Source organism: Taudactylus pleione, unplaced genomic scaffold (genome assembly GCF_031769625.1).
Source record: "Taudactylus pleione unplaced genomic scaffold, aTauple2 ptg000854l, whole genome shotgun sequence".
Lineage (NCBI taxonomy): Eukaryota > Metazoa > Chordata > Amphibia > Anura > Myobatrachidae > Taudactylus > Taudactylus pleione.
The window spans coordinates 1,571,725-1,593,719 of record NW_028285256.1 but is presented as its reverse complement, the minus strand read 5'-3'; the positions used below and the strand labels follow the sequence as shown (position 1 = coordinate 1,593,719).

At 45.5% G+C, this 21,995-nt stretch overlaps 1 protein-coding gene across 2 annotated transcripts in view; it reads right to left on the bottom strand.

Annotated features, from left to right (window-relative positions):
• Window positions 1-21,995, bottom strand: part of SERPING1 (serpin family G member 1) — a 49,653-nt gene that overhangs the window by 1,725 nt on the left and 25,933 nt on the right. For both annotated transcript variants that reach the window (XM_088458810.1, XM_088458809.1), the window contains exons 4-6: window positions 15,613-15,816; window positions 13,677-13,816; window positions 9,041-9,263 (exon numbers count right to left, since the gene is read on the bottom strand). In XM_088458810.1, coding sequence (XP_088314936.1) covers window positions 9,041-9,263; window positions 13,677-13,816; window positions 15,613-15,816 — 567 coding nt within the window. The remainder of the gene's footprint in view (window positions 1-9,040; window positions 9,264-13,676; window positions 13,817-15,612; window positions 15,817-21,995) is intronic.

Below are 21,995 nucleotides of genomic sequence, written 5' to 3'. Positions count from 1 at the left end.
GCGACAGAGTCCATCATGGCTGCGCCCATACTGTGGTTTAGGAGGGAACTCTAGCATGCAGCTTGTATGCCATCAAGCTGGGAAGACACACTGTGAGCAAGGGGCTGCGATGAGCTATCTCCATGCTCAGTTACAGAACATGGGCCAGAGCAGCACAGAGAGACCTTGGCATCAGCAGGGAGCGTTGTACAGCATGAGTGGAGCTCTGTGCTGTCCGGGAGTGATGCACAGCACGAGCAGACCTCAATGCTAGCCTGGACAGACACCAGAGACGTAAGAAAGTGTTTTTTAAGGGCCATCTAATAAAGTGTGAATAAAATGCATAGCTGTGTAATACCAGTGACTGGCCATTCAGCTTCTGGCAACATCAGAAAGTTAAAGACCTATTGGAACTCAGAGTTACTACTAAGCAGAAACCCTGTAGACCCATTATTGGGGTTCCGTTTACAATGCAGACTCCAGTTCTATGTATAAGTATGTCTTCCATTAATTTCTGGAGCGTTCCCAGCTTCACCTGGTTCTCTAGTAGATGGGGTGAACAATGCATGGTTCTGATGGACTTTGTAAGGATCCTGCATCATGCTTTAGTATTTTGTAGCTTCCGCATTATTTTGGTTGATTCAGGTAAAGCATTGGCTCTGCGCATATGGCCCGGTGTTTACCATGATAGACATTTCTGGGCGGTAACTAGGGCGTGGTGGGCAGTCAGGGGGTGTTGCAGTTGTGTCTGTGTCAGTGTTGCACTGGCACCTGGTGGTAATGGACACTTGGACTTTCTGCACCTGCCATAGGCAGCTGCAATCTCCGATGGTGCGGCTGATGTTGCGCTGATAGTGCATTGTATGGACATCGGCGAATTCCATCGAACGCAACATTAGCATAAAGATGCTACTGCAACTCATACTTGCCGATGTCCTGGCTGCCCCTTCCGGGAGGGAGTAGCCAGGTCGGCTTAGCAGGGTGTGGGGCCGGCAAAAGGGGCGTGGCTGGGATGATGCATGCCATTTAGGGGCAGGGCTGGGGTGTAGCCTCACACTCGCGTCATTTTGGCTCCGCCCCCGCTACACAATGCCAAGATTTTCGGCATTGTGGAGCAGGGAGCGGGGTCTACTTTTCCGGGGGGCCGGGAGCAGCACCCGATTTTCGGGAGGCTCCCTGCCAAATCGGGAGAGTAGGCATGTATGCTGCAACTGCGTCCACCTCTGAATCATCTTCTATGTGTGATCTCTACCAGGTATTGGCTATTCTGCCCTCTGTAACCTACGTTTGAATTTATGAGCCAAAATGGCTGCATTATATAAATTATTATATTTTCTATGTTTCCTGCAAATCTAAACCTCTGTATAATGTTTATGGTTTTTGTATTTTCTAAATAATCTGAATTTTTGTATTTTCTAAATAATCTGAATTTGTTCATTATGGGCCTGATTCTGAGTTGTACGCTGTTAGCATCATCATTGGACGCAGCAGCGATGCGAACATATGCTAATGCCGCAGGAGGCGTCTAAGGACAAAAGACTTCCCCTGGCAGTATTGCAGATCCGTGTGCTGCATCCAAAGATGCAGTACCAGAACACCATTGCGACCATAAGACCCGGCATCAGCCATCTGTGTGAGCCTTAGGCTATTCAGAATCGCCATCACAGCTCAGTATCCGAGGCCAGTAAATCTGCGTTGGAAGACATCAGCCACGCCACGATTTCAAAAAGACTGGCTGTCACCACCCATTCCCTGCCTTCAAACCACCACACGTCTATCATGCTACATCTTATGAACACTGCGACTGCAGTCGCAGAAAGACACCTGCACATGCGCAGTGCAGGTCCTGCGTGGGCAGATCTCCAATTATTCAAGTTGTTCGCAAACTATCAGGCTTGTGTACAACTCTGAAGCAGGCCCAGTTTTCATAATTTCAGTAAAGCGCCTAGAGTCCTTCTGGAGAAAATCCTATGAAAATATTATTATTATTCCCATATGAAATACCAAAAAGATCCATCTTCATCTCTAGATTTTGGGCATGCTGAATCACTTCTAATTATTAAAGTAAAAAGAGAGGTCAGATGCCAAAGATCCAGCAACTTTAAATAGCATCTAAGTTTATAACCCTGCATTTTAATGTCATGTGCTTCAGTTATATATTTATCTTCTATTGTGATTGTTCAATACCCTTAAGACCATTGTAATTTTACCACTGCAGGAGTTTGGGACAGGAGCAGGTAAAACAAGCTAGATGGCAGTACAGTACACTAAAAGCATGCCACGTTATGGAAGTTTAATATCAATCTTAAAAATTAAAAAAAGTTAAAAATAAAGTAAAATTAGAATCTTTATATCTTGTTCCTGGAATATAAATGGAATGAATTCCCAAATAAAATGGGAAAATATTCATACACTTAAATGCACTTAAAGCTGATGGGATTTTATTGAAGGAGTTACACATCTAGAGAGGACCAGAGAATCGGCGTAGTCGTTGGCTTCAGCATTCCCCAAAAATGGAGCCGGCATGCCTCTGTTTTCAATGCTGCTCCCCGTCCCCATCCCCAAATGCCTGCAGTTAACTCTACACTGTGACACTGGTCAATTGCGAGTGAATCGAGGCTGAATCAAGTTCTATATCACGCAGGGGTGTATTAAGAGAGGAGGGGACCCATGTGCATTCCCCGTCCGAGGCCCCCTCTTCTCTCCCCAGCGGCTGCCGGGGAAATTACAGCAGCAGTAAACTCTGGGCACTAGTCTATGCCCGGAGTCTACTGCGCATGCACATTTCACCCGGAAAATTGTGCAGCAGCTATTTTCCAGACGTTTTGCGTTACTCTGGCCGACGTTGGACTTCAGAGAGGTAAGTATAAAAAAGTATGTGTGCAGCATGTGCAGTGTGGGCCCATCCTGGACCCAGGGGCCCGTGTGCACCGTACAGCCTGCACCCATTATAGATATGACCCTGGTATCAGGCCCATACTCTCCAGTATCAGACTGGGCCATAAAGGTTCCACCGGGGGAATGCAGTAATAGGAGCGCAGGCTTAAAGTGTGCGGTCATCCACCAGAGGGGGTGTGGCCAGCCACCACAGTTGCTTGGCTAACCATTAGGCAAAACGGTGTAGTTTCTATAGAAGCAAACCAAGCCCCGATGTTTATCAGTGGTCCTGCTCCACACGGTAACTAACACTCTAACAGAGTAACAATGTACAATTCAATGCCCAGTATGGAACATGACACCTAGAAGAGGGGGTGGGCCCACTGGGAATTTCCCCTGATCCCCTGTGGGCAAGTCCAACCCTGATACTCTCTCCAATATATGTGCCCCAAAATAATTATTATAAAACCTTTATTCTAAATAATATCGGCATGCTATATGTGTAAATGGATTATAAACGGATTGTAGGCAGACACTTTAATCTAGATATGTAGCACTCCATGAGGATTAGAAATGTCTGCATAAAGTAGGGATTGAATATATACTGTAGCTAAACAGTTACAGCTAATAGACGTATGAATCTGGAATATACTTGTATTTTACCAGCCTATAGAAACAAATATATTATTTCCTAAACACTTTTGCTGTCAAAACAATCAATATAAGAAAAATAATAGGATTATCTGATCATGTGGTGATTTGGCTAAAGAGTGAAAAGAAGAATCTCCATGGTGGATACAAACAATAGAGAATTCAAAGCCAAAAGATTAATCTCCATTAAATTTATTAAACATTTTTAAGTAGTCGGGATCCAAAACATAAAATGGGGCCCCCCCTCCGTGGATCATCCAGCCCCTTAAAAATATATTATAATATTGTTCTATACAGATAGACTCCAGATAGATCCCAGCCAACCTGCCCAGGTATGCCAGCACTTGTGGAACAACAAGTGCCAGCATGCCAGGACCAATAAGGATCCGCTAGCACCTGGTCAACGGGAGGTTTCTGTCCTCCCTGAGTTCGCCTTAGGACACATGCGTTACGGTTTGACAGGTGTACCGTGCCTGTGAAGAAAATATTAAAATAAAGACAGAACACAGACACCGAATGTGTTAAACCTTTATTAGAAATAAAAAAAAAACCACACACACTGATACTACATACTTACCAAATCCACAAATCCATAGATGTGCTCGGTCCTCATGGGTCCAAATAGTAGTCCACTTCAAACGTCTTCTTAAAATAAAAAAAACAAGCGAGTGCTCCCGGACATGCACTGAACAGTGGGCCTGATTCACTACGGATCGCTATTGCGATCACTCATGCAATTACGCACCCAGGTCTGCTGCGACAATATGCTAATGACTGCAATCGCAAAGCCAGTACAGAGACGCCCAAAGCCAGCATAGAGACGCCCACTACTGCACATCCGTAATACCTTGCAATCCGGTGCATACATCGGTAACATTGGCCCCTCGCGCACAATTACAACAGGTCTGACCTTACTCATAGATTGCTAACCTTGTCGCACGCAGTGAGCACTCAAGCTGCATTTGCCGTCGCACTGGCTAATTTATATACACCTATGCAACAGCGTTCAAAAGGACAGGCACGCCTGTGTTTCTCTGACCACGCCCCCATCACCACCCCCAAACTCTGACGTTCCATCCCTCTGACTGCAATGGCTTTGTATCTGCGCAGTATGGACCTCATTCAGAGCCGCTCGCAAAAAGTGAGCGCTCGCACTGAATGAGGGCGGCCGTTTTGTTTTTTAAAAGCCGGCCTCCTGGCCGCTCGCTAAGCTGTGGGTGACCACCCACAGCTTTTGCGAGCGGCCAGTTGATGGTTGCGACCATCGGGCTTGCGACGAGACCCTTGTGGAAGGGTCTCGTCTGCTGCAAGCCCCAGTGAGCTTCCGGCTCTAATAGAGCCGGAAGCTCACTACTGACATCACTGGTGATGTCAGTAGGGCCACCTACAAACGGCAGGCGTTCCTTCAGGAAAGCCTCCTTTTGTCCAGCCACACCCCCTGCCCGCCTACAAAACGGGGCGAGCTGTCGATCAACATCGACAGCCGCCCCGTTTGTAGCGAGCCCCGAAGCGAGTGATGCGCGAGCGCGAGCCCCGCAGAACGACTGCAGTTCAGTCACTCCAGGGGTCGCAACAAGACAGAGCCGAAAGCTCTTCCACTGACATCACTTGTGATGTCAGTGGGGCCGGCCCCAGACGGTAGGCGTTCCCATGGGAACACCTCCGTCTGGGAAGCCACGCCCCCGGTCCGCCCACCAAAGGGGGCGTGCTGTCACTCAACATCGACAGCACGCCCCCTTTGGTACGAGACCCGGAGCGACGGTTTGCCCATCGCTCTCCGGGTCTCGCGCATGCGCACGACGGAGCTGGCTCCATCGTGCGCATGCGCACTGGGCCACCATCGACCTGCTTGTGAGCGCATAGCGCTCGCGAGCGGGTCTGAATCAGGCCCAGAGCCGATGCCTGTCATCAGTCTGTGGGGCTTACAGTGCATCTGGAAAGTATTCACAGCGCTTCACTTTTTCCACATTTTGTTATGTTACAGCCTTATTCCAAAATTAAATAAATTCATTTTTGTCATCAAACTTCTACACACAATACCCCATAATGGCAACGTGTAAAAAGGTTTTTTTGAGATTTTTGTAGGTTTTAATTCACAGCCTTTGCCATGAAGCTCAAAATTGAGCTCAGGTGCATCCTGTTTCCACTGATCATCCTTGAGATGTTCCTACAGCTTAATTGGAGTCCACCTGTGGTGAATTCAGTTGATTGGACATGATTTTGAAAGGCATACATCTGTCTATATAAGGACCTACACTTGACAGTGCATGTCAGAGCACAAACCAAGCATGAAGTCCAAGGAACTGTCTGTAGACCTCTGAGACAGGATTGTCTCGAGGCACAAATCTGGGGAAGGGTACAGAAAAATATCTGCTGCTTTGAAGGTCCCAATGAGCACAGTGGCCCCCATCATCCATAAATGGAAGAAGTTCGGAACCATCGGGACTCTTCCTAGAGTTGGCCAGCTGTCTAAACTGAGCGATCGGGTGAGAAGGGCCCTAGTCAGGGAGGTGACCAAGAACCCGATGGTCACTCTGTCAGAGCTACAGCATTCCTCTGTGGAGAGAGGAGAACCTTCCAGAAGGACAACCATCTCTGCAGCAATCCACCAATCAGGCCTGTATGGTAGAGTGGCCAGACTGAAGCCACTCCTTAGTAAAAAGCACATGGCAGCCCGTCTGGAGCTTGCCAAAATGCACCTGAAGGATTCTCAGACCATGAGAAACAAAATTATCTGGTAAGGTGAGACAAAGATTGAACTCTTTGGAGTGAATGGCAGGCGTTATGTTTGGAGGAAACCAGGCATCGCTCATCACCACACCAATACCATCCCTACAGTGAAGCATGGTGGTGGCAGCATCATGCTGTGGGGATGTTTTTCAGTGGCAGGAACTGGGAGACTAGTCAGGATAGAGGGAAAGATGAATGCAGCAATGTACAGAGACATCCTGGATGAAAACCTGCTCCAGAGCGGTCTTGACATCAGACTGGAGCGACGGTTCATCTTTCAGCAGGACAACGACCCTAAGCACACAGCCAAGATATCAAAGGAGTGGCTTCAGGACAACTCTGTGAATGCCCTTGAGTGGCCCAGCCAGAGCCCAGACTTGAATCCGATTGAACATCTCTGGAGAGATCTGAAAATGGCTGCGCACCGACGCTTCCCATCCAACCTGATGGAGCTTGAGAGGTGCTGCAAAGAGGAATGGGCGAAACTACCCAAAGATAGGTGTGCCAAGCTTGTGGCATCATATTCAAAAAGGCTTGAGGCTGTAATTGCTGCCAAATGTGCATCAACAAAGTATTGAGCAAAGGCTGTGAATACTAATATACATGTGATTTCTTAGGGGTTTTTTTCATTAAATTTGCAAAAATTTCAAAAAAACTTTTTACATGTTGTCATTATGGGGTATTGTGTGTAGAATTTTGAGGACAAAAATGTATTTATTCCATTTTGGAATAAGGCTGTAACATAACAAAATGTGGAAAAAGTGAAGCGCTGTGAATACTTTCCAGATTCACTGTATATAATAGCATGCGATCTGCAGCTGCTGCTGTAACTGTAGCGAGTTTTCCCATATTTTTAAAGCGGCAATCAATTTGAACCACAGGCTAATGACAGAGATGTAGGAAGAGAAAATAAATTAAATAAAACTTACCTGCACTGGATGGCTGATTGATGACAGGTTAGTTTTCTTTTCTACAGCAGGGGCAGGGGGCTAGGACAGAAAGAGAGAGAGTGGGGGCGGAGAGGGCAGGAGCAGGAGGGGCATATACGCAAACACAATTCTCACTGTATTTTTTCCAAATAGTATAGTGAGAATTTTTCCGAGGGAATTCGCAGGAACCCTGCAAGGGATTTTTGATACATTCAAGTGATATTTACTAAACTCGCTGCAACAGCATTTTAAATGTAGATGGTAGTAAATATGCCCCATAAAAACCCTGAGGGGAATTGAGAATGTGGAACATACTTTCGTCTGTATTGGAGAGGAAATTAAATATAACACACTCTATATTTTTTATCTTTATAGTTAAATTATAATTTCATATATATTTCATAATGAATATAATTTCATATATAATTGTCATATTTTTGACAACTCTTATATGTGTATATATTTTTTGATCATTTATTTTGACTAATGTACATTAACAAAAAATGTTTAGAAAAAATTGTTTGTTTTTGCGGCCTATGCAATAAAATAACTTCAGTCTTTGTATATACTTATTGAAGCCAGGGGAGCACCGCCAACAATTACCATATTACCACATCATTCGGTAACAAATTCTTGAGTTATATTGGGTATCTTTGAGACATTGGGCCTGATTCAAAACCGCCCGGAAATGCCGATGTTTACGCAGATTGAACGATTGTTAGCCATTGTGCATGCGCAAAAGCTGCGCAGCGCAAGCACAGCCATTTATTTGGGATTATGCCAACACAGAGGATTCACTCGCAAAGTGAGTGACAGTTGGTCAGCGTTTGGAGAGGTAACGGGGGTAGCAAAGCAAACAGGCATGGTGGGACCGTTTAATCTCTGTTTCGTGGGCATTAGCCATTGACATCTCCTTCATAGTATGAGAGCTCTCAGTGTGTCAGGAGAGCCGCAGTGTTTGAGACAGGTCAGACTTATTTAGAATCTGCATGGCTGTTCGATCTGCATCAATGTTACCGATGTTTACACTGTTGCACGTTGTTGGATGGATATGAGAAGGTAGCAGTGGGCTTTCCTATGCTCGGGTAAGCTTTGTAAACATTAGCATATTTTCGCTATTGAGATACGTGAGAGATTGCAGATGTGATGGCATTTGCATAGAATCTAAATCAGGCCTATTATTCAATCCTATGCAGGATACAAAACTTTTAGAAGAAGACCTAATGAACGTGTTATTCAGACCATGAAGACCTTTTGCTGTCAACATTCCGAATGTTGGCATAATATACCACGGGTGTGATATAAAAGGTCGACAATAAAAAAGCCGACAATCATTTTATTGACGTCAGAAGGTCGACATGGAAAAAGGTCAATATGACATAAGTCAGACAGTACAGAAGGTTGTCGGGTACAAAAGGTTGACAGGTTCAAAAGGTCGATGTGGAAATGATCAACACAATAATGGTCAACCCTCCCCTTGGTGCCTAAACTTAACCGCCCCCCTTGTTGTCTAAACCTAATCGTCCATTTTATAGCCTAACCCTAATCCACCAGGTAAGTACCTAACTCTCTAGGTAGGTGCCGAAACCTAACCCTCCAGGTAAGTGCCTACCCCTAAAAAAAAAGAAAGTGTCAACCATTCCTGTGTTGACTATTTCCATGTCGACATTTTGTACCTGTCAACCTTCTGTACTGTCTACCTTTTGTCATGTTGACCTTCCATGTCGACCAAATAATTGTCAACCTTTTCATGATCAACCGTTCGTATGGAACCTATACCACACCCATCTGTGGTTTACCCATCTGTGGCTCTAGTACTCATTTGTATTTATGTTTCAATACCATTTTCCATTGTAACTTTAGACTTTACTCACCAAGTAAACTTATCACTTCATTTAGGTCAAGGTCTGAGTCGAGTTTTAGTTGTGGGATGGACACACTTGTTGGTTGTGGATGCTTCTGTTCCAGTTGTGTCATCAAATGAGTCATAATCTCCCCAGTGAGCTTGCCCTCCATTGTTTTCAGAGCCTGTGCTTTATTTGATTTAGGCATGAAGATGACAAAGCTGCAGTTGTCTGACAAGGGGAATCGGGCCACCTAATTGGATAGCATACAGGAGTGTGTCAAGGAACGCAAACATGTCATCTTACAATATGGTGCATTGTGGTGTCTCTTTACTATTACACTGTGATGCATATTCTGGATAATTTCAATCCTGGGTGGCACTGTTGCTGGTGATCTATCTTACCTTGAGTTAGAGCAATTCAACATTATCCTGGCACGGAGACAGCTGATCCGAAGATCCGCTGTCTCCACTAATCCTTTCACCACTACTTTAGTAGCAGTGAGACCTAGCACTGCAGAGTCTGACTCATCAGTGCTACTGCGCAATCATGAACATGGGTTCACGCATACGCAACTATGGCGAATGTTTCTTCAGTCAAGCTCTGAAATGTTAGTGTTTTTGGAGCTTGATGAATTTAGGTTCCTATACTAGTGTATGGGGACAGTGGGCCAGATTGGGGCTGAAAGGTAAGCAGGAGATAGTGATATCTCCTGCGTTACCTTTCTAATGAATGGCCCTGACACTTAATTTATACAAAAGTAGGTGAAATATTAATTTTCACCTGCTTTTGTATAAACTAAGTGATCATGAATAGTGAAGTGCCGAAAGAGAGAATGTTCTTAGATGTTGCTGGCTTCCTTTGATAATATCCTTGATTTTTCTGGAGGTAACTTCTGATTCTATCCTCAATCTAACAAACCATAACTGCACAGTATATCGTTGAGAAATCTAATTGAAAAAGGCCGGTACACAATTGCTTATGCCACCACATTTGATGGAAATATGGTTTCCTGTCCTGATTAGTGTCACCCTAACTACGTGCATCCGCTGTATGGATTTTGAGGATGACTGATGTATACATGTGTTTCAGTATTTGGGCTCTGTGCTTTGGCCATTACCAGTTCCATCATTATCTACTAATTCTGGTTTGTCCTTGCCAGTGGCGTAACTAGGGTATTTAGAGCCCAGGGAAAGATGAAAAACGGAGCCCCCCTCCCCCACTATGTGCGCCATAAAAGTGGGCATGGCCGCATACCACAAGGGGCGTGGCCACTGAAAAATGACAAACCACCGTTGCTAGTCATTCCTTTCTATTCCATATGCACCTTAATGCCCCCAGTAGTAGTACCCCTTTAGCAATGCCCCCAGTAGTAGTGCCTCTTATGAAATGCCCCTAGTAGTAGTGCCCCTCATGGAATGCCCACTGTAGCAGTGCCCCTTATGCAGTGGCCCCAGTAGTGCCTTTTATACAATTTCCCTTTTGTAGTGCACATTATGCAGTGCCCCCAGTAGTGGCTCTTATGCAGTGCCCCTTATGCAGTGCCTCTTATGCAGTACCCCAGTAGTGCCCTTATGCAGTGCCCCTTATCCAGTGCCCTCAGTAGCGCCCCTTATACAGTGCCCTCAGTAGAGCCCCTTATACAGTGGTCCCAGTAGTGCCCCTTATACAGTACCCCCAGTAGTGACACTTATACAGTGCCCCTTATAGAAAGCCCCCACTAGTGCCCCTTACACTTAAAACATAGACACACATTATACTTACCCGAATCACCGCTCCTGCATCCGCTCCTCTGGTCCCGCTCAGTACTATGGGAGAGACGTCATGATGTCTCTCTCCTCACCTACTGCGGGAGCTGGAAAGGCAGAGCTCATGAGTGAGCTCCAGCCTGGCTCCGGCCCTGGGTGCAGCAGCCAATGAGAGTCTATATGACTCTAATTGGCTGCTAAAACAAACCGCTGCCGGGTAGTACAGTCACTGCCAGCAAGTGTACTACCTAGCGCCGGCGTGTTTGTTTTACTGTGTAGTGCAGACCTGGATGGTAGCACCCAGGGCATGAGTCCCGCCCGACCCCCCTTAGTTATGATACTGGTCCTTGTCTAAATTCTGCATGTCCTATCATCTACAATCTGATTGGTTGCCATGGGTAGGAGTCAGTTGTGGCATTATGAAACTGAAAGAATGAAAAGTTTTCTACTGATCTAGATGGTCTTGGAAGTGTCCATTAGGTGCTCAGACATTAACTGCTCGCCGCATATTAGTTACGGCTGCTTTTTAGTAGAATGAAATGTATTCAGATATTTACAAAAAAGCACCAAGTTGGAGCATGTCACCTGCTATTAGAGAAATTGCCCAACGCAACCAATCAGTATCTAACTGTCATTCCAAAGACTGTGCTAGATAAATGACAGAAGCTGATTGGTTGCTTTGCACAGCTTTTTCAGTTTCTCTCTCTCTCCCTAGACTTGATAAATCTCCCCCCTATGTCCCACAAACCCTTTGAATGCCATTCATTGTTGAGGTGAATGCTCAACCATGAAAGGCATTCAAAGGGTTCTGTGCAAATATTTAGATATTACATTATCATGACATACCTGTGGAAAGTTTTCTAAGAAAGTTTCCTCTACAGGGGGAATCATGTCATTGGTAACAAAAAGCAGATGAGTGTAACTCAAGAATTTTTAAACATCACTGAACATACATCTGAGGGGTAAATTTACTAAGATTTGTGTTGATCCAAGATTGCTCTCTCAAGTGAAAAAATAACTTTTTTGCAATTCGGGTGATTTGTTCATCTTTTGGGGTTGAAATCGGGTGATTTAATGCCACAAATTTGGAAGTTTTTTTCAATAGAAATGAATTCACCATCGGCTCAAATAGGAAGTACTTTTCATTAATTTCTGCCTAAATCGTGAATTTACCATTATTCGTTTTGCTATATTCGGCCGTTTTACAGCCAAATCGGGGAGTCAATAGACGTTTTAAATGCACCACCTCCTGATCTGCGAGTTGCCATCAAACATACACATATCAGTGTGATTTGTGTATGTTTGTTTTTATGGTTAATGTTTATGAAAAAATTTTACAGTGGTCCCCCCCCCCCACACATAACCAGCCCTGAACTGGTCAGCCAGTCCCTGGTTCCTAAAATTACGGGGAACAAAACGAGTAGGGCTCCCCCATAATTTAAGAACCAGCGCCTGGCTGCAGGGCCAGTGCTGGTTCTAAATATAGGGGGGAAAAATGGCTATGGGGTCCCCCTATATTTAAAACCAGCACCGGACCCAAACCGACCGGGGTGTAATGCCACAGCCCGGAGACCCTATTACCGGGTCTCCAGGGCCAAAGCATTTTCACCCCAAGTCGGTCAGGCCAAGCCAGGGATCTCAGGGGAGGTGGGGACCCCCCCCCCAAAAAAGGTCTACCCTCTCCTGAAACCCCAGGCTTTGTCTGAAGCCCGAGGCTCTTCCCCGCACCCCTCGAGCGGTGGGTACGGGGGTAGTAAAGTGTGAAATAGTTTAAAACTATTGTATATTACAGTGGAGCTAGAGGTGCCAGCATGCCTGTCCTTTGGCACTTGTGGAACTATCTGAATTGAAAAACGGGACAAATTGGGACTAACACGAATCTTAGTAAATTAACTCCTGAGAGTCAGAGTTTAGAGGTAATAATATGAGAGTATAGTTGTTTAAGGCATGAACAAGACTGTGGCCCTGATTCAGAGCCGGACGCTCTGACAGAGCGCTCGCTCTGAATCAGGGCCGTCCCTCCTTCATTTTGGAGCGGCCTCCTGGCCGCTCGCATAGCTGTGGGTGACCACCCACAGCTATAGCGAGCAGCCAAAATGATGGTCGCGATGGTCAAGACCATCGCGACTATCGGGCTTGCGACAAGACCCTGCGGTAGGGTCTCGCTGCCGCAAGCCCAGAAGTGCTTTTGGCTCTATCAGAGCCAAAAGCACTCCCATGGGAACGCCTCCGTCTGGGCAGCCATGCCCACCAAAGGGGGCATGCTGTCAATCAACATCGACAGCACGCCCCCTTTGGTGCGGGACCCATAACGACGGCTTGGTCGTCATTATTCGAGTCTTGCGCATGCGCACGACGGAGCCGCCTCCGTCGTGCGCATGCGCACTTGGGCACCATCGACCCGCTTGCGAGTGCTCAGCGCTCGCGAGTGGGTCTAAATCAGGCCCTGTATCAGGCAGCAGAGTGACCAGACACATCTCAGCTTGTACAGAAAGGTGAGAATGTCCTAATTCTCACCTTGGTTTGTTGTATATAGGTATATAGTTATATACATAGCAGAAACTGCCTTAAAGTGTTCAGTGAGATGGTAGGCCAGAGCAGTTGTAAGTAGAAGAGACACGGGCCTGCTTCAGAGGTGGACGCAATGCCGATGGTTTTGCAGTTGGCCAATGTATTTTGTCTGATGTCTACATTCTGAGCAACCTTAGGGTTTAGCGACTGATGTGAGAGACGCAGCTGGTGGGTGGCTCTGTACAAACTACAGCAGATGCAGCCCCGACAGGATTATCGTCCACCCCTGAATCAAACCCACAACCATTGCCAAAAGTTTTCATTTTAGATCCAACCATCTTTGACAGGTTGGTGACTGCCAAACATAGTTGGATCTACAGGTGGATGTAAAGTACATGGTGACATACTTGGGCGTCCAAATATGAATCTTTCATGTTTTGCAGGGGATACTTGTGAGCATTCATCATCTTAACAAGAACTTTATGTGAGTTTGAGTGGAACTTCTCTTGTTTTGTAAGTTCTGGATTGAAACGAGACATCCATTTTCCTGTGCAAAAAATATTGTGTTAATAGAAAAACTGGCTAATTTAATAATAAACAAACAATATCACCTGTATCCAGAACAATTTATAGTTACAGTACAGGTCATCAGTACTACAGGACAAGTAACATATAAGGGCAGATTTAGCAAATCTTGGAGAGAGATAAGTGGAGCATTTGCCCAAATCAACCAATCCGCTTCTAACTGTTTATCTAGCACAGTTTTTAAATTGACAACTACAAGCTAATTGGTTGCTTTGGACAACGTCTCCACCGTATCTCTCTCCGGGGCTTGATACATCTCCCTTAGGGGTCTATTCATTAACACTTAGATTCTACAAAAGCAGGTGAAATTTAACACATTTTCACCTACCTTTGGAGAAATTAAGTACTGGGCCATCCATCATAAAGATAATGCTTACCTTTCTCTCCCGATGTGGCCCGCTGTCCCCATACACTAGTATGGGGACCTAAATTCATCAAGCTCCGAAAATAAAATACTTTTGGAGCTTGACTGCTGGAGCATTCGCCATCTTCAGATTGCGTTTGCTCCCGCACACCCGTCCTTCCCTATGGGAAGGAGTCCCAGTTGTGAAGAAGAATCCTCCGTCCCTGTCCGCCCCCTTCTAGTTCAAGCAGGCGCACTAGCACTGCTGAGTCAGACTCGAAAGGAACATTGAAAACATTCTGGGAGGCAGCTGATTTTGATTTTCATTTTTTGATCAGCTGTCTCCGTGCCGGAGCTATGATGAATTGCTCTGGCAATTGCCGCAGATTAAAATGTTAATTATTGGTCCCCAGGACCCCGATAATTAACATAAAGAATAGACCCCTTATAATATCGTTATCGTTGTCTGATCTGACGTGTGTATGAACCATAAATCTCAATGAAGCTCTGAGGGATTGAAATATTTGATGCTGTTTTTCTATATTGTGACATCTATTTGACTGTCTGACTTCATCCATTGTTTTGGTTCAATGTACCAGCCCAAGCCCCCCATCCTTGTCGTTCCCCTTAACCTTCACTTTTTTTTTTTTCTGTATGCTCCTTTTTGTTTATAAAATGATTTCAATAAGTACAGGGTGTTTCACTCGCTATTGGCCCTAAAGGGATTATTATAACTTTCAAAGTAATTGACATAATTTAGGGAAATATGACACGGACATACCTCGGTCTCTGAGAAACATGAGGAAGTCATAGCAAGTGTTCAAAGTGTTCGCCATTAGCAGTCAGGCCAGCTGTTCACGCATCCGTGAAGTGAAGGCCAGCTGTTCCCCACCCTAGTCAAAATTCAAATAGGGGAACCACACCAACTGCCAGTAAGGATGGCAGTTGGTGTGGTCCCCTATTTAAATTTTGGATTGCGCTGCAGCCCCACCCCTGGAGCCGCCACTACCAGTCAGTAGGTTTTCCTACTTCTGACAGTGGTGTTGTATACTGTGGCATCCACTTTCATCGTGTCTGTGTGTTATGTGCCGAAATTAACTGGTACACAGCTGAACGACGTGTAAAATTAGCATTGTGAGTGTAATGCAGAAAATAGAGATCAATCCTGGGAAAACCGGAAAACATGGCAGCCCTAAGCAAGCAGCAATATTTGGTGCCAATCTTAAATTTTGGTTACAGCTGTGTTTTAATACTACAATTAATTGTATTTTTTAAATTAACCTTTGTAGAGCAAGCATTATGAATACTTGGCTTTCAGAAACATTGTTTTCTCATCGCCATGAATGCAATCATATTCTGGCAGTCAAGCATTTGAGGTTGGCTGCCTACCAAATGCAGTCATTACTTCAGATTACCTTGGTAATAAATCACATTGATCAGCATCAACTGTAGGTCAGGGGAAAGATCCTGCATCAAATCTGGGATAAGATTATTTGTTTTTCTGGAAACCCAAGAATTAATTATCTTAAGGCTTTCCTCTTTATCCTTGGGTAATGGTATCCCTTTACTTCCGTAAAATATTGAAGATTGTTCCATGAATTCATTATATAGGGAAAGGTCTGAGGAGAAACATAATCAAGTTAAGCTGTTATTTACAAGCAATATTTTAATCGAACACTGGAAGACAGAACAACAGTATGAAATCCTGTTTTGGTGCATTCAGCTGGTTATGTAATAGGTCTTGAGATTACGGAACAGGTGGGATATCAGCGAGTTTTCCGTTAAATTTAAAGCGACAATCAGTTATTATAAGGCAAAACCAGCATTATAACTGAGTGCCACTTTAAATTTGGTACCGAACACGCTGAAATCCTGACCGGTCCGTAATCTCGGAACCTATTGCATAACCCCCTCAGTCTTACTTATATACCCATCAGACAGCCTCCTCTAATGCTTTGATGTTTTACTAGTTATTATTCCTCTATTTTAGCAAGGAGGGAATTGAAAAGCTGCTTGTGTGTGGCTATGCAATTGCCTCCTCTCCTGAATCACCCCCTAAATTGATTTATTTGATGAGAAGCAACATGCAGAACCATAACTAAAGGGTGCTTGAGCAGGGCCATTGCTTCCCCTTGGCACCTGCATGTGGCTTACAGTGTGTCTGAAATGGCACCTTGCAACCAGGGCCATCTCTTCCATTGGGCTTGTTGGGCAGTTGCCCAAGGGCCCGAAGCTTGTATGGGCCCGCCAACATGCCCCCTTGCAGCTGCGGCCAGTTGGTAAATTGTGATATGTTTATAAGTCGGCCGCCGGTGCATTGTATTCTGATCTAACCTCTCCCACCCCATCCCCCTCGGTGACGAATACTCACCTCAGTCCCACTTCATCTGCCGGCTTCAGACCAGTCAGACAGAGTCTCTCGGCATGTGAGGGAGGTCTGATGGGCATGCAGGAGGGTTTAATTTTATTGACCATTTAAATTTTTTTCCCGTGAATGGGTGGGTTGGGGCCCCAATGCATTGCTTTGCCCAGGGCCCACACTGCTAAGACAACCCTGCTTGCAAGCATTAGCTCTACTTCCTAGTGATGAAGGGCCCGCTCCCTTGGCGTGACATTATGATGTCACTTGTTTGGGGGCAGGGGCTGTCCCAGGGTGGCACAGAGCCATGCTCCGACGCTGGCAACAACAGATCATTTATTCATTGCAATTGATATGTGAATGTAGCCTGCTGGTTGGAGCACCAATGAGCAATTTCATAAGACAATAGTTTTACAGTACAGCGAGTGGCATGGCTGTTACAGTGGTGCTTCAAGGTTTGAGAACCCTTCAGAATTTCCTATACTTCTGCTGAAATTTGTCCTAAAACCATTGTACCTCAGATTTTCACACAAGTCCTAAATGTAGATAAATAGAACAGAATCATATCCATTTTTTATTGAGGAAAATAATCCAATATCACATATCTGTGAGTGGCAAAAGTATGTGAACCTTTGCTTTCAGTATCTGGTATGACCCCCCTTGTGCAGCAATAACTGCTTCTAATTGTTTCCGGTAATTGTTGATTAGTCCTGAATAAACAAAACAGCTGTTCAAAATTATGTTGGTGGGTTTCCTCCCATGAACTGCTCACTTCAGGTCCTTCTACAACATTTCGATTGGATTAAGGTCAGGACTATGACTTGGTCATTCCAAAACTTTACATTTATTCTTCTTTAACCATTCTTTGGTCAATTATCGTGTGTTCTTTGTGTCGTTGTCTTGCTGCATGACCCACGTTCTATTGAAATGCACCTCATGGACAGATGTCCTGACATTTTCCTTTAGAATATTTTGGTATAATTCAAAATGTATTGTCCCATCAATGATGGCAAGTTGTCCTGGGCCAGATGCAGCAAAACAGGCCCAAACTATGATACCACCACCATCACTGTGTTTCACAGATGGTATGAGGTTTTATGCCGGATTGCAGTGTTCTCCTTTCTCCAAACATAACACTTATCAATTAAACAAAAAAGCTCTATTTTGGACTCATCTGTCCACAAAACAATGTTCCAATAGTCTTGTGGCTTGTCCAGGTGATCTTTAGCAAACTGCAGACGGGCAGCAATGTTCTTTTTGGAGACCAGCGGCTTTCTCCTTGCAATCCTGCCATACATACCATTGTTGTTCAGTGTCCTCCTGATGGTGGACTCATGAACATTAACATTAGCTAATGTGAGTAAGGCCTTCAGTTGCTTAGAGGTTACCTTGGGTTCCTTTATGAACTTGCAAACTATTGGCGTGATCTTTGTTGATTGACCACTCCTGGGGAGGGTAATAATCAGTGGCAGATTTTGCTTAAGGGCCGGAAGTCTTCAGCCCCCCCAGTAAAATCTGCCACCTCAGTGTAGTCAATGCAGTCTATGACTCCACTGGCTACACTGTGACTGACAGTGGCTTCCTATTGGAAGCACCATCTGCCAGTCAAATATACAACAGGCAGTCTCAGGGGGAGGTACCTCCTCCGTCTGGGACTGCCAGTCCGGGTTGCTAGTAGCAGAGAGCGGCTTACAGTAGGAAGCCTCTTCTCTGCTTTTCCACCAGCCCCACTTGGGGCTGCAGATGATGCAGCCCTTTGGAAGGCGGTGATATGAGCATTCGCGGAGTGGTGCCCTGCCACTACTGCGCATGCGCAGGTCCTGGTGCCTGTCAGATCAATTACACAGCAGGCACCGGGACCAGGCCAGGGTTAGTAATTCTCGACTGCTGCAGCCCCCCTCATCTAAGAGGGCAGGAGCCGCCGCTGGTAATAATGGTCTGAAATTTCCTCCATTTGTACACAATCTGTCTGACTGTTGATTGGTGGAGTCCAAACTCTTTAGAGATGGTTTGTAACCTTTTCCAACCTGATGAGCATCAACAAGTCTTCTCCTGAGGTCCTCAGAAATCTCTTTTGCTTGTGGCATGATACGCTTCCACAAACATGTGTTGTGAACAAACTTTGATAGATCCCTGTTCTTTTAAAAAGACAGGTTGTCTACTCACACCTCATTGTCATCCCATAGATTGAAAATACCTGACTCTAATTTCACCCCAAATACCTCCCTTTTAAACAATACTCTGTCTACATATCATCAGATATGGTGCCCTTGGTTTACTTTCAATATATCAGCTATGCCGGGAGTCCATTCTTGATACCTTTGTTCTGTCTTACTATTGTTCTTTTCTGATTCGAATACAATTATTCTGTGGTATATTTATTAGGGGTGAGCGGGTTCGGATTTCTGAAAACCGAACCCCCCCCGAGCCCCCCCGATCCGAGGCCGATCCGAGTCATGCTCGACTTTTCCCGCCTGACTCGGATCTGAAATCGAGGCAAAACGTCATCATCCCGCCTTCCGGATCTAGCGGGTTTTGGATCCTATATAAGGTACCCGCGTCGGCGCCATTTTCTCACTCGGCTGTGGACAGTGAAGAGGGAGAGGGAGGGTGGGAGTTAGGGCTGGCTGGGCTGTGTAGTGTAGTGTAGTGTAGTGCAGAGTAGTGTTGTGCTGCGCTGTGCTGCTGTTGTCCATAGGGGCTGTGTCCACTACTTCAAAGTCCATAGGGGCTGGCTGTGTTGTGCTGTGCTGCTGTTGTCCATAGGGGCTGTGTCCACTACTTCAAAGTCCATAGGGGCTGGCTGGACTGTGTTGTGCAGTCAGTTGTCCATAGAGGCTGTGTCCACTCCAAAGTCCTGTGCAGTGTCCCAATCCTAAAGGGGTGCTGTAGTGTTGTCCAGGGGGTGCTCTGTCCGTCAGGGGTGCTCCCCCCAAGTGCTAAAATTTTTTTTTTTTTTCTGTGTTTGTGAATTGTGTGCGCAGTAGCCGCACGTGCATCAATAAAGTAGTGCCAAGCGTGCGCCTGTGTCATAAGTAAAGGGCCGGCTGGCTTGACCGTTAAAGGGTGCTGTAACCCCCAAAGTACACTCCAAACCAAATAAAAAAATATTTTCTGTGTTTGTGAATTGTGTGCGCAGTAGCCGCACGTGCATCAACAAAGTAGTGCCAAGCGTGCGGCTGTGTCATAAGTAAAGGGCCGGCTGGCTTGACCGTTAAAGGGTGCTGTAACCCCCAAAGTACACTCCAAACCAAATAAAAAAATATTTTCTGTGTTTGTGAATTGTGTGCGCAGTAGCCGCACGTGCATCAACAAAGTAGTGCCAAGCGTGCGCCTGTGTCATAAGTAAAGGGCTGGCTGGCTTGACCGTTAAAGGGTGCTGTAACCCCCAAAGTACTCTCCAAACCAAATAAAAAAATATTTTCTGTGTTTGTGAATTGTGTGCGCAGTAGCCGCACGTGCATCAACAAAGTAGTGCCAAGCGTGGGCCTGTGTCATAAGTAAAGGGCCGGCTGGCTTGACCGTTAAAGGGTGCTGTAACCCCCAAAGTACTCTCCAAACCAAATAAAAAAATATTTCTGTGTTTGTGAATTGTGTGCGCAGTAGCCGCACGTGCATCAACAAAGTAGTGCCAAGCGTGCGCCTGTGTCATAAGTAAAGGGCTGGCTGGCTTGACCGTTAAAGGGTGCTGTAACCCCCAAAGTACTCTCCAAACCAAATAAAAAAATATTTTCTGTGTTTGTGAATTGTGTGCGCAGTAGCCGCACGTGCATCAACAAAGTAGTGCCAAGCGTGGGCCTGTGTCATAAGTAAAGGGCCGGCTGGCTTGACCGTTAAAGGGTGCTGTAACCCCCAAAGTACTCTCCAAACCAAATAAAAAAATATTTCTGTGTTTGTGAACTGTGTGCGCAGTAGCCGCACGTGCATCAACAAAGTAGTGCCAAGCGTGGGCCTGTGTCATAAGTAAAGGGCCGGCTGGCTTGACCGTTAAAGGGTGCTGTAACCCCCAAAGTACACTCCAAACCAAATAAAAAAATATTTTCTGTGTTTGTGAATTGTGTGCACTGTGGCTGCACGTGCATCAACAAAGGAGCAGCGCCAAGCGTGCGCCTGTGTCCCATAAGTAAAGAGCCGGCTGGCTCATTTCTTAAAGGGTGGTGTAACCCACAAAGTGCACTACTCTCCAGCAAAAATAAAATAATATTTTCTGTGTTTGTGTGCGCTTTAGCCGCACGTATATATATCAATATAACATAACTGAGGCCTTGACTGCTATGTTGGTGTTAGACGTGCGTCCGGTATCCGCCATTAGTGCAGTGGGATTTAGACAATTGATGGAGGTAGTGTGTCCACGGTTCCAAATCCCGTCTAGATTCCACCTGCATCATCAAAGCAGCAGCGACAAGCGTGCGTCTGTCTGTTAAAGGGTGGTGTAACCCACAAAGTGCGCTCCACAAACAATAAAAAAATTCTTTTTTTTTCTCTTTGTGAAATGTGTGGGCTGTAGCTGCACCTGCATCCTTAAAGCAGCAGCGACAAGCATGCGTCTGTCTGTTAAAGGGTGGTGTAACCCTCAAAGTGCGCTCCACAAACAATAAAAAAATTCTTTTTTTTCTTTTTCTGTCTTTGTGAATTGTGTGGGCTGTAGCCGCACTTGCATCCTCAAAGCAGCAGCGACAAGCGTGCGCCTGTCTGTTAAAGTGTGGTGTAACCCTCAAAGTGCTCCAAAAAATAAAAAACTATTTTTTTTATGTGTTTGTGACTTGTGTGCGATGTAGCCGCACGTGCATCAACACAGTAGCAGCGCCAAGCGTGCGCCTGTGTCATAAGTCAAGGGCCGGTTTGGACATCTGGTCCGGACTGAAGGACGTGCCAACAATTTCTGACAAGTCTACTGTCACTGCATATGATACTGTCCTCAAAGCAGCAGCGACAAGCATGCGTCTGTCTGTTAAAGGGTGGTGTAACCCTCAAAGTGCGCTCCACAAACAATAAAAAAATGATTCTTTTTTTTTCTGTCTTTGTGAAATGTGTGGGCTGTAGCCGCACCTGCATCCTTAAAGCAGCAGCAACAAGCGTGCGTCTGTCTGTTAAAGGATTACATCGGTGACAGCATCCAAGTAGGCATGTCAGACAGTCCGTACCTGTACTGGCAGGAAAAAGAAGCAATTTGGAGGTCCCTGTACAAACTGGCTCTATTTTACCTGAGTTGCCCCCCTCCAGTGTGTACTCCGAAAGAGTGTTTAGTGCAGCCGGGAACCTTGTTAGCGAAAGGCGTAGGAGGTTGCTTCCACAAAATGTGGAGAAGATGATGTTCATAAAATTAATTATCAACTCTTCCAGGGAGACCAGCCTCCAGAACGTACAGAGGGACCTGTGGTTGTGGATTCCAGTGGGGACGACTTAATACTCTGTGAGGATGAGCATGTACACAACACT